This window comes from Papilio xuthus, unplaced genomic scaffold (assembly GCF_000836235.2).
Source record: "Papilio xuthus unplaced genomic scaffold, Pxut_1.1 DF827714.1, whole genome shotgun sequence".
Classification (NCBI taxonomy): Eukaryota; Metazoa; Arthropoda; class Insecta; order Lepidoptera; family Papilionidae; genus Papilio; species Papilio xuthus.
In genome coordinates this window covers 548395-561621 of record NW_013530935.1, presented here as the reverse complement: position 1 = coordinate 561621, position 13227 = coordinate 548395, and the positions used below count along the sequence as shown (strand labels likewise).

The following is a 13227-nucleotide window of genomic DNA, read 5'->3' as shown; positions in this document are numbered from 1 at the left end:
AAGGTATATACTTAAGACCAGAGATTACTAAAGTTTGTTTTTCTAATAAACCCCCTTGTATAATTTTATAAGTTTCGTTGTTTCTTTTTCAACTTGTTAACTCTCAACTTTATGTTTTTCTCAAATCTCTATAGGTCCTACCACTTTGAGAATCACTGCCTTGTTAACTGTTTAAAAAATTCCAGGAGTCAAAATTCAAAGTGGACCGATGGACCAGGAAAGAGGGTGGTGGAGGGATAACTTGTGTCCTTCAGGATGGACGCGTATTTGAGAAGGCTGGGGTTAACATATCCGTGGTGTCGGGAACTTTGCCGCCCGCTGCCGTGCAGCAGATGAGAAGCAGGTAAATGTCAAAGATAACGCTTCGCGGCTTGTCTACATGGTGTCTGGGACATGTGCTGTCTATTTTCTTGATGCAAAATTTTTATACTAGCAATATTTATCTTCTAGTGTTGTCAGTTGCGGACATTCTCAAGATTGAGTAGCAATTTTTTTTTCAGTCAGTGTGATAGTGAGGCTTTAAGATTTTTTTTTCATCTTTTTTATCGATTTCTCCCAGAGGCAAGAACTTGCAGTCATCAGAGCTGCCGTTCTTCGCTGCAGGAGTGAGCGCGGTTATCCACCCCCGCAACCCCATGGTGCCCACTGTGCACTTCAACTACAGGTACTTCGAGGTCAGGGATAAAGATGGTGAGTTGAGTTTCTACTGCACAGGTACAGTCGAGGACATTTATTACCTACCCATTTCTGTAAAACGCCATTTGACCCACACAATGATTACATAAGTCAACCCGCATTAGGCCTACTTAGTCACAGCAACTTGGATAGACTCCGAACCTCGACATATCAAGAAAAAGATAACTTTTTTCTTTATTATTTTTTATCAACAGGTGTTCAATGGTGGTTCGGCGGTGGTACAGATCTAACTCCATATTACCTGAACGAAGATGATGCGATACATTTCCATCTTACTCTTAAGGACGCCTGCGATGCACACGACCCTACATATTATCCCAAGTAAGCAACTTAATTAAAACAGGACAAAAACAATAAATAGATTGAATAAACAGCTAGTGTATGTATTTAAAAAAAAGACCGAAGAAGTAAAAAACGACTAGAAAGCGGCCATTTAAATTCACCGAAATAGCGAAGCGACCGCAGCCCATAGACATTCGCAATTGTAGATACGTTGTGCCTACCTTTAATCGACGGAGGAGACGATGCATAGAAAGATTTCTCCTTCCTATTCGTCCCCTCTGTCAAATCCGCTTCCCCATCCCCAATATGGATGGATTGTTTGAAAGAGAATATGGGAAAGATAAGGGTTATATGACGGCTCATAGAAATATATGGCATAGTACAGTCAGCTTCATAAATATGTATACATTTATTAAGCGTCAGATTCTTCTAGACGATCTTCGATTTCAGAAATTTGAATGCTCGTATCCGTCCGTATTCCTCCGACCATGATTATACAAGTTTTTTGAAACTGAAGACATGGCCAAATTTCTTAAGCTTTATGAATGTGTTCATATTTATGCAGCTGACTGTACATTGTGACAAGTCTCTGTATCTAAGGACAGTAGTTTCAAAAGATGTGTTTTCAGGTTCAAGAAGTGGTGCGATGATTACTTCACAATCCCGCACCGAGGTGAAAGAAGAGGCATCGGTGGTATATTCTTCGACGACATTGATTTCCCTTCCAAAGAAAAAGCTTTTGAATTTATAACATCATGTGCGGAGTCTGTCGTTCCGAGCTATATTCCTATTGGTACGTAAATACCCTATAGATTATTTTTTTTATTACCAAATGGTCAAACAATTTTTAATAACGAGACAATAATTCTAATAATCTTCGTCACTAAAGACTCTTACAAATCAAATTTGAAAAAAAAACTAATTAAGTATATGTTCTTCCAGACTGTTCTAGATATATGCCAATCTTCATCAAAATCCGTTGAGCCCTTCGGGAGATACATTCTAAAAATATCCATCCATGTAAACTTTCGCATTTATAATATTAGTAAGATATAGAGACACTAATCAATTTCATTTCTGTTACTGTAACTCTGTAAGGTTATATTCCAATATGACAGTCTGTAGCCTAAACGACCGAATCGATTTTGTCATATGGTGTTATGTCATGAGGTGTTATTTGACTCGTTTTTTCTACAGTACAAAAGCACAAAGACGACGCGTACGGTTACCACGAGCGTCAATGGCAGTTGCTACGTCGCGGTCGCTACGTGGAGTTCAACCTGGTGTACGACCGCGGCACCAAGTTCGGTCTGCACACGCCTGAAGCTAGATACGAGTCCATACTCATGTCGTTACCTTTGAATGCGGTCAGTGTTGCCATACTCAATACATGCTTTCTACAGCAACTAGTCATCGACCTATCACCATCATCAACCTGCCCTTATCCCTATCGAGGGTCGGCACAGAATGTACTACTCCTCCATACATCTCTATCAGCCGTCATATCCGAGTCTACCCTCTTCTTATGCATATCCTCTTTCACACAGTCATTCTTTTTTTGGTATCCGCTAGCTTTGTAGCCATCCGCATTCAATCTCATTACTTTTTTGCTTATATCATCATCATCCCTCCTCATAACATGTCCAAACCACGCTAATCTTTTACTCCTCAATTTCTCGATCACTGGCGCTACTTTAACTAGTCATCGACCTATAAAATATTTAAAAAGAAACAAATTTTCTATAACCCATAAACCATAAATATTTGGTGGGAAGTTTTTATTAATAGTAAAATTATATTTGTATCAATATTTTTACAGAAATGGGAGTACATGCACGAGCCTAAACTTAACTCTCCAGAAGAGAAATTGATGAGGGTTCTGAAGGAGCCTCGAGACTGGCTCAATATTGAAAAAGGAAAAAGAACTGTTGGTTGATTACACAAATTATAACTAAGTTTCACAAGGTTTTGAGATATGTAATGTATTTTTGTAAAAATTTTAAACTTATTATAAATGTTTGGTTGTTAACTGATTGTTTAATTACATTCCTTGTTTATTTGTTATAAATATTAATTATTTTGCTGAAAGAAAAAAGTACAGATAATAAATATGTAAAAAAAACAAAGAATTTTATTTATAATTGAATCGACTTTTATGTCCAATAAGATTAATTTTAGTTTATTCTAAAAGTCATTTGTTAAAGCAATGTTAACTTAGGCAAAAGATCATTAGAAAGAGTAAAAAGATACCAAAAGTTTCTGCCATTTGAGAAATCGACTATATTTTAAAAATTGACAAAACATCAAAGTTGTTTAAAATATCAAAACAAAACATTGTGTAATGGCAATTCATTAAAATAAAACGCGGCAACACTGCGAAACGTCAGTTGTCAATCTGGTGATCGCTTCAATATTGTGGTTTTATATTTTGTGTTATGTTTACTTGGCGATATAATTACTTAAGAAGAATAATTGTACGTCATTGAAACAACAATACGCTTAACAGTATCTAACTATTGCAATATTTGTATAGTTATGTTTTACGTAAAGAAGTGGCGCGGATAACGGATGCATTTCCTCCATTCTTATGCCTTAAACGTATTGTAACGTTTGAAATCGTGATGTTATTGTTAATCGGAAGTAAAGATGCCTTTTAAGTTGAAGTTGAAGAAGACTCGTCAGTACAATGTAGCTTCAAAGAGTTTATTCGTGATCAGTGTTGAATTGTTAGACGGCGGGGTTGCGGATTGCACTCTTTCCGTGGACAGCACGGGTCAAGAATGCCTAGATAATGTATGCCAGCGGCAGGCTATCAATCAGCCTGAGTTTTTTGGCTTGCGATACGTAAATCGTAGTCAACAGCCACGATGGGTCCAATTGGAACGCCCTTTGAAACGTCAGTTGGACAAATACGCCTCTTCCCACCAATTATATCTTCGTGTAATGTATTATGTCATATCTGGCACCAGTTTGATTACGGACGAAGTCACGCGATACCATTACTTTCTCCAGCTAAAGAATGATTTAATTGAGGGGCGTATAATCTGTGATTGTCAACAAGCTGTTGTATTAGCGTCGTACAGCCGGCAAGCTGAGTACGGGAATCATGATAAGGAGAGACATACTGTGGAGTACTTGAAGAATTTGCTGACATTCCCTAAACAAATGCTAGATGGAGGTCAGATAATTGACGGTAGTACATTGGCGGAGACTGGACGACTAGAATGGCTCACCGCAGCTGTTATACAACATCACATGTCCCTTCATAATATGTCACAGGTAAGCTTACTTAGTCTTGCATACATGGCAAATTTCTTACAACTTACATTTGTCATGGCACTTCAATTTTAGTATTTAAAATGTCACACTTTTCGTATCTACAATATACAGTATGTAAATGAAAGAAACAAGTTCTTAAATACTTTGATAAGGCGTTGAAAACATTTGAATTGAGTGCTTAATTTAATTGTTTTAAGGCCAACAAAACCCAATCTAGTTGTGTTGTTGAAATAAAGTAAAAATATTTTAAGTAGATCTTTACTCCATCAAAATAATATAGATGGGTACATGAAGAACTAGTATGGGATGCCCTCGGACCAATGACCTTATGACTAATGTATATTGGCAAAAACTTGCATCAAATCAACTGACACTGGCTTATATTATACTAAAATTTCCATCCAATAAATGCTGTTTAATAATTTCTATAGCATTTAACAACTCTACTCCTCTCTTATCATAAATCCATGCATCAAACACATTTGTAACATGACCTAGATAATGTAAATGAGTCATATAATAATTGCCTAACCTATGTTATCTGGCTATATCATTTGCAACACTGATTAAAAAGTTTATATTTTATATCGGATTTTATACTAGCATCCGCTTTAAAATTAATTGTCCTATAATCAATCAAACCTGTGAACAATCAAATTCAGAGGGACCTGGATAACAAGAGACTTGTGGTCTGACAGACAAACTTCATATGTGAGCAACTCTGGTTATAGAGAAACCTATATAAGTGAAAAATGCATTGCAATACTTTGGACTCTCTCTTATATTGGTTCAACTATGTTTATCAAATTATTTGACAGTGATTCACTGAGCCCCTACTGTAATTGTCTGAGTGTCAAGTTTTATTGTCATTTTGTAGCAATCCAACCTATTAAATAGTAAGATTAACAATGTAACCTTAATTCACACTTATTTAAGCTTGTAAGTCTCGAATTTCTAACACGACTGGGGCATTAACAAGTATGGCTTCTTATATCATTGTAAAAATTAAAAAGAAGTCCCTTTTATTGTCATTTTCATTACACTAAAATGACGAAAAATAAGAGATAAAACTCTCAACAACAAACTATAAAGTATATATTTATAAACTTATATTTATATACATTATAGTTTGATGATTATATATAACATGAATATAAGCATTTATTAATAATTCAAATTAATTTTGTTTTTCGATGTTTTTGAATTTCAGTGTTTAGTTTTAATTAAAATATTTACTCTGTTTTTTACTCTTTACCATATTTACTCTTTGACATGTCTCATAAATCTTATTCTATGACGTAAACAAGTTTACGCGCGAAATATTTTTAAAAGTGGGTTAACAGTTATGGTGCTAAATATATTCATTGCGTATTACTGCTATTCATTATTAAATGCCATGGGACTGAGTCGAACCGATTAAGTCGGCCTTCGTGCGTAGAATGCTGGAATAGTTTTTATGTTCATTGCAACTAAAGCGCCAGTCGCGTATTTATGAATGCTAATGGCACAATACTTGTTCTAAGACTGAACTAATAGCCTGTTTGTATAAACTGGCTTTTAAACGGCACATTTAATACACTAAGGGACAACCTCATTGACCATTTTATAACTGCAAAATATTTAAGATTCGATTGTCTCTGTTTTCGTAAACCGTACCAGTAAAGTCTTACCATAGGTCACAATTGTAATGTATTTATGATTTCATTTTTAATGAACTAATCTTATAAAAATTCTTATTGAAAGAAACAAGGGATGCGTCATTTAATCATTCAGAATATTTTTTTCTATATAACAATACTATTCAAATATTCGGCGACATTTAATCGGATTCCCCGGCGCAGGCGCGTCACGTTTTGCATGCAAATTCGCAAGTTCACAGGCTTTGCATCTAAATTAAAAACATTGATATGCAAAACCTCCCTCTGAAACTAATTTCCAAAACTGTACTCTACAATTTAACAGTTAGTGAACGTATTTAAACATTCCATGGAGATTAATAATATCACTCGTTTTTAATACATTTAAACATGATTAATAGATGCTTATTTTGTTCCCAAAAAACAAATTTGATCTTAGGCAAGGCTTATTTTTACCGCTAAATTATATTTAAATTCTAACTTTTGCATTACGACATAGCATGATAATGTTCCCACCAAATGTAGATTTAGATTTATCTTAGCACAAATCCTTACGTAAATATTATATCATGAAGTTTTTACTCTAGTCAACCAATATCCTTTGTCCACAACCGTTTTTCCATTAATGAAAGTGGCACAACACATATAAACTTACGTTTACTACCGAATCAAAAACAAAATTGTTGTCATCTCCAGCATGATCTTTGAAATAAAAGAGACAACAAAATATTGTAGAGTATTTCCAGCAGTAACTCACAATGTGCCTGTTCCAGGCGCAAGCGGAGGAAGGGTTTATCAGCGCATGCCAACAGCTGCGCGGCTATGGACAGGAGATGTTTAGCGCCCGCGACCAGCTTGACCAGAGCGAGGTTACACTGGCCGTGTCGCTCACCGGTATACGTGTCCTCACCGAGACAAGTGACACGCCCACCTTCTACAGGTCATTAAAAAAGAACATTGGTTTCGCTAAAATAGCGAAGTAACCTATAAGCATCTGCAACTAGTTATGGTTGCAGATGTGTTGCTTACCTCAAGTAGACGAAGAAGAGGACGTATCTACAGAAATAGGATTACTTTTTCCTATGCATCCCTTCCTCTCAAAAATTTACTTCCCCTTTCTATCCCTTCCTTTTTTATATAAAACTAGCTGTTGCCCACGACTCTGTCGGCGTGGAATTATAAAAAAAAAAACACAATTAGTAATCTATGTGTTCTTCCAGACTATATTCTATATTTATGCCAAAATTTCATCGAGCTACGTTAAGCAGTTCAGGAGATAGCTGTTAAAAACATCCATCCATCCATCTAAACATTTGCATTTATAATATTAGTCAGAGAAGGGGGTAAATGAACAGCGGGAACACCACAATGATCATTGACGCCCATGGACATCTGCAATACTAAAGGAATTGCAGATGCATTGCCTGCCTTTAAGAAATGCTGATCCCTGTAATGTCATAGTCATTGTGGGTTTTTTTTAATTTTTAATCAATAATACAGATGGATGGATATAACAAATGTTATCAATCACAAGAGGACGTTCAGCGTGGAATGTCAGCGACCCTTAGGTTCAGCAGCGTTCGTTCTCCCCAGTCCTGAAGATGGGAAGTACGTGTGGAGGATGTGCGTGCAGCAGCATACCTTCTACATGAGACATCGACCAGCTCTCACCACCAACCATGTGGTGCATGATGAACCACGACCTAACTTCCAGGTAGATTTAGGTTTAACTATTGTTAACTGAGTTTTATAAGAGTATTGACTGTCGCCCGCAACTTAATTAGAAGCCTATGTGTTGTTCAAGACTATGTTCTACATATATGCTAAGTTTCAGCAAGATTTGTGCAACTGTTTTAAATATACCTTTTAACAAACATCCATCCATCCAAACATTCGCATTTGTAAGATTAGAAAGAAGTAAAATTTAGTTATTTCTCAGTTATATACTATCGCCATTGGTCCGCTCTAATGATTACCAACATAAAAAATGTATAATATACTGCAGCGTATGCACGCAAAACTGTATAGTGGAAAGTTAGTCGATAGTGTGTACCAAATCATTGTTCCGAATGTAACTTCACTTACAAAACACTTGATTGTTTGTGCTAAATAAATTAATCTGTTCATTGGTCTAGAACTTTGTAAGTATTTCTTTGTTTACTTGTTAGGTTGTGATGTACTTTTACTAACGACTTCCTTAGAAGAATTAAACTGAAATACTGCATATGCACCCACATTTCGTCTTATAAATAATGTGCTCAAACGATAAGATCATGACAACTTTCACACTATAACGAAAGTATCTGAAGAAGTAAGAAAAGTATATTACAACTACTCCGCCGCCAGGAGCACGGTCTGTCGGAGAGTCGTGAGGAGCTGGACGTGCGGGAGTGTGCGGGCGCGGGGTCCCGCCTGGAGCCACTCACTGCCGCTCACCGCGCTCATTCCACCTCCTGCCTCGAACTGGCCGACCACCCGCCGCAGCCAATGCACAGGAACAGGTCACATGCACATACCAACAGACACGCCACACTCTACCAACCCCTATTCGTAACGCTCTTTTATCTCCTACAGGGCCCTGCTTCCTTCTTACCGACCCGCGCCTGATTACGAAACGGCGATCCAACAAAAATATCAGCAGCAAAGAGCAGAGGCACAAATACGATATCAGAATCACCACACCCACTCACAACTCCTCGCTAGCTCCGCCAAGCCCCTTGTGTACGGCTCCCACCCCGACATCCCCGGCATACACTATCCCGATGTAACCCGCCATACAGTCTCCGTCAACCAGGGGGTCGCCACCACCGAAAACTACGGCCTCAAGTTCGTAGCCAACTATCCCTTTGCCGTCAACCCTAACGTCCAAACCGACCACGCCCTCCACTACGTTAACGTGTACAAGCCTCCACCCCCTTACCCTTCCAACGGCCTAGTCTCCAACTCCACCCCGGACCTCGCGGTCGCCAGCCAGGCCCTCAACTACCACAGGGGATACATCAACAACCACGTGTCCGGCTCCAGTCCGGACCTCGTCTCCACCAGGTCGGCCATCAACAGACAGTACCTCGGGTACCTGAACCAAGGTCATAACGTCGTCAGCTACGCCCGACCCAACATGTTGCCGGCAACACACGGCACCTACAACAATCTCACATCAGTCCTAGACCCGAACCCCCACATTATAATTGACCCCCACCATATATCAGATAATATACAAAAAGTATATGACGAAAGAGGTAACATTATGTACTCGATGCCGATGAGAAGGATATCCTACCAACGACATCTCGTGTTACCTCAGCAGCAAATCAAAATCACCGACACACAGGAACCGATATACGAAAACGTGCCTCTACCCTGGCAGAGCGAGAGAACGATGCGAGATAGAGCACAAAGTCTGACCACAACAGATGAAATAGCACGACAAAACGAAAGGAATAACAGCCATCCAACAATAAACAGCTATGGAAACCCAAAACCGATGAATGTACCGAACTATCGTCTCCCAGTTAAAATAGAAACAGATAACCATTACGTGAACGCACAAATAATTAAAGGTGTCAGAGAAACGAGTGTGCCAAAAGATGAATCTAGTCGAAACAAGACTGATGATGATCCTAACATAGCAATAGATAAATTATCTATACAGACAGACGAGAAAGATGATTATGAAACTCCATACCAGAGTTTATCAACCCATAAAACAAATATAAGTAAATCTTCAGATAATGTGACGTCAATAATTATACCTGATATAAAAATAGGACAAAACAATAATATCTCTCAAACTAGTATCACAGATTCTAATGCTAACACAACATACACTAGTGTCGATTTGGAAAACTCTAAAAACAGTGTAAGCAGTAAAGAGAAAAAACGAAGACGTTGGGGAGTGTTTATGGGCCGGAATAAGAATGTTGAAGTTAAAAGTGCTACGTTAGGAAGGGACAGAGCTAAAGTGAATCAAACTCAACCAGCTAACAAACACCGGTGGTCAACCGGTCTGCCAAAATTCCAGCCTCTACCTCCCAGCATAACCAAAGAAACTCTGGTAAGTATCGAAATTAATTATTGACAGACATTCAAATTACTTTCGTTCTATTTCTTATTAACTATCACGCGCGATTCAATTTTAATTTAAACTTTGTTAAGCAAATAATTAAATTAGCTGTAATTCCTTAAGTTCTTCTTAAAATATACGTATCGTTACCAAGGTAGTGTTAAAATAAAGTGATCAATATAACAGTGTCAACTCCTGGAGCGCAAGATGTGCGAAGATCAGCTGTCGTTCGCATTCGAGCAGATCCCGAAGGGGCGCGAGGGGGCGGGGCATGCGCTGGCCACGCCCCCCGCCGCCGGCGACGACCACCTCCCCTACGAGGACAACCGCGTGCGTCTGCATCCCACACCTGACAACCCTCACGGATACATCAACGCCTCACATATCACTGTGAGTTTTTACATCAAACTGACAAACTATAACAAACTCTTTAATATCTATATATAAAAATTAATTGCTGTTCGTTAGTCTCGCTAAAACTCGAGAAAAGATGAACGGATTTATCTTATCTCGGTCTTGAAATGTTCGTGGAGGTCTACGGAAAGTTTAAAAGGTGAGAAAAATTGAAATAGCTGCCGGGAAAACCCTTTAGGAACCTTTTTTTAAAGCCGCGCGGAAGGAGTCGCGGGCGACGGCCAGTTTTCTGATAAAAATAGTAATAATAACTTCCAGATGACAGTGGGCAGTTCGCAACGTTTCTATGTGGTGATAAAGTGCAAGGGGCAGAGCGCGGGTCAGGTGTGGGCGTGCGTGTGGCAGGTGGGCGCGCGGCTGCTCGCGCACGTGGGCGAGGACCCGCCGCCCTACCTGCCGCACGACCAGACCGCCACTGACTACGGACAGGTGAGTTACCATTACAACACGTTCCGAGCACTTGGCCACGCCCACAATCAACATAACCACTTCCTTTTCTGTATTTCTTTACTATTTTTTGTATAAATTATGTGTAATTGTAATACTTTATAATAGACTTAATAAAATTTAATTTAATTTAAAAAAAATAGTACAGAAAAAAAAGATATAAACAACGTGTTATAGGGCTAAGCTCAGCTGACACTTTTTTGTTTTTAACTTTATTTGATTACTCAATCAACTCTATCCGCGCGAATAAAAATAGTGACCTCCAGTACCTTAGTGGCTTCCAAACCATACATCCAATAATTCGCATTTATAATACAATTAAGATTGTTTAATGTTGTGTTGTTTCAGTACAACGTGACGGCGTCGCGTACGTCGGAGGCGGCGTGGGGCGGGTCTGTGCGGGTGCGCGTGCGGCGCGGGGCGGGCTCGGCGGCGCGCACGCGCTCTCTCTGGCTGGTGCACTTCGCGCGCTGGCCTCCGCCGCAACCAGCACCCACTGATGTCGCACTCTTCTCAGGTCGTTACTAACAAACAACATCTTCACTTTTTTATTTATATTACGTCAAACTTTCTATTGCAAATGTCAACATTTATAATAATAACTAGCTGTTGCCCGCGACTCCGTCTGCGCAGAATTTAAAAAAAAAAACATAATATGTAGTCTATGTGTTCTTCCACACTATGTTCTATATGTATGCCAAATTACATCAAGATCCGTTCAGCCGTTTCGGAGATACCTTCAAACAAACATCCATCCATCCATCTAAACATACGCATTTATAATATTAGTAAAAAGTAAGGTAGTAAGATTTACTCAAGTATAAAAGGCGAATTTATCACCAGATTTCTTAAGTGAGCTGAACGGTCTCCGTGTGGTGTGCGAGGCGGAGGCAAGCGAGGAGAAGCAGCCGCTGGCCTCGCGCAACGCTCCACTCGCGCTGAGCTGCACCGCGGGCGCCGGCCGCAGCGGCCTCGCGCTCGCCGCTGATGTACTGCTGCATGTACTGGATACCAACCAGGTATAACCTAGAAACCCACTCCATTGGTACACTAGCTGTCGCCTGCGACTCCATCTGACCGGAATTAAAAAAAACTTAACTAGTAGCTTATGTGTTCATCCAGACTATGTTCTACATCTAACAAACAGCGAGATCCATTCAGTTGTTTTGGAGATACCTTCTATCATCCATCCATCCAAACTTTCTTATTTATAATATTAATAAGATATATAAGTGACCTTGAATAGATCAATCTATTTTGTGTGTACCTACTCTTTTCTACTTTTACTGTTCAATATAAACCATGTTCTTCAGGAGTTGGACATCCCGCGCACCATCGGCCTGCTGCACCAGCAGCGCGCCAGTCTGGTGCAGAACGTGCAGCAGTACCGCTTCCTGCATCAGCTGCTGCTGCATCACCTCAAGAGATCCAGGCTTATATAACCCTGGAACCACTCTCTAACATGGTGAGTCACGTGTTTCTGGAAGAAGAAACTTTATTTGAAGAAAGAAGGGGAGAGAAGACAAGGGAATTGTTATTCCCTGTTTGTTTTGTCCTCTGTCTCTTTGTAAACTTTTAAGGTATTGAATTTGGCTACGATGATATGATTTGAAATATCGAGAAAATTCGTTTTCTATATCTGCCCAACCTCTCATGTACGAGGATCGATGGTGAAAAAGATATAGTCGAAATAAAATACGATTGAAAATAATCAAATTTTAAAACATTTTTTTACTTTTCTTTGAAAACTTCATATTAGAAAGTACAATACATAATGTTTTCTATATATCACACAATTTTATATATTTTAATAAATTCTACTTGAATAAAATCCTAATAATTTAATCTAATTACATGAATATTTATTGTAAAGCAGTTTCAAAAAGTCTCCTTCTCACTGGAGTTGAATATAGTAGTCACTGTTTGCCTTGAGGTGGTCGAGCGCAGATTTCACTTACCCTAAACCTCGTTTAAGAGTAACTAAGCTTGAGGGCTCCCTCAGGAACCTCGGTTCGGGCTGTTACTTCGTTGTTATTACCTGATTGGGACTGATTACATCATGGTGCGAGTCAATTTTAATGAAATCCATTCGTCAGGTCGATACATATAACAAATAAATTAATATCGCGATCTATCAATCAACTACGCCATCTATTGACATAATATCACAGTTAACATTCTGACATAACATACGATATTGATTCCTAACTAGCTGTCGCCCGCGACTCCGTCCGCATGGATATATAAAAAACTTAATATATAGATAAGTTAAATAAAAAGTAGCTCTTCAGGGCATAAACTTGAAAAAAAATGATTAAATAGTATCCTATGTCCGTCTCCTGGCTCTAAGTTCTTCACCAATTTTCAAGCATATCGGTAAAGCCGTTCTTGAGTTATAAATAGTAAAAC

At 38.9% G+C, this 13227-nt stretch overlaps 2 protein-coding genes across 3 annotated transcripts in view; both read left to right on the top strand.

Annotated features, from left to right (window-relative positions):
- Coprox (oxygen-dependent coproporphyrinogen-III oxidase) overlaps positions 1-3007 on the top strand; it is a 5182-nt gene extending 2175 nt beyond the window's left edge. For both annotated transcript variants that reach the window (XM_013310555.1, XM_013310554.1), the window contains 6 exons: positions 186-343; positions 560-690; positions 891-1017; positions 1608-1771; positions 2176-2345; positions 2798-3007. In XM_013310555.1, coding sequence (XP_013166009.1) covers positions 186-343; positions 560-690; positions 891-1017; positions 1608-1771; positions 2176-2345; positions 2798-2914 — 867 coding nt within the window. In that variant the 3' untranslated portion in view covers positions 2915-3007. The remainder of the gene's footprint in view (positions 1-185; positions 344-559; positions 691-890; positions 1018-1607; positions 1772-2175; positions 2346-2797) is intronic.
- Positions 3008-3357: 350 nt separating this feature from the next.
- Positions 3358-13084, top strand: Pez (protein tyrosine phosphatase non-receptor pez). The gene is made up of 10 exons (XM_013310815.1): positions 3358-4257; positions 6668-6834; positions 7395-7608; positions 8241-8395; positions 8469-9948; positions 10144-10347; positions 10630-10800; positions 11167-11335; positions 11662-11837; positions 12132-13084. Exons 1-10 carry the CDS (start codon positions 3625-3627, stop codon positions 12258-12260), a joined length of 3498 nt encoding a protein of 1165 aa, XP_013166269.1. The 5' UTR covers positions 3358-3624; the 3' UTR covers positions 12261-13084.
- The last annotated feature ends 143 nt before the right edge of the window (positions 13085-13227 follow it).

Excerpts from the sequence above, each read along its gene's own strand:
- Pez (XM_013310815.1), top strand. The coding sequence starts at position 3,625 with ATGCCTTTTAAGTTGAAGTTGAAGAAGACTCGTCAGTACAATGTAGCT. Across the intron at positions 8,396-8,468 it reads CAGCCAATGCACAGGAACAG|GGCCCTGCTTCCTTCTTACC; the intron begins GTCACATGCACA and ends TATCTCCTACAG. Across the intron at positions 11,336-11,661 it reads TGATGTCGCACTCTTCTCAG|ATTTCTTAAGTGAGCTGAAC; the intron begins GTCGTTACTAAC and ends ATTTATCACCAG.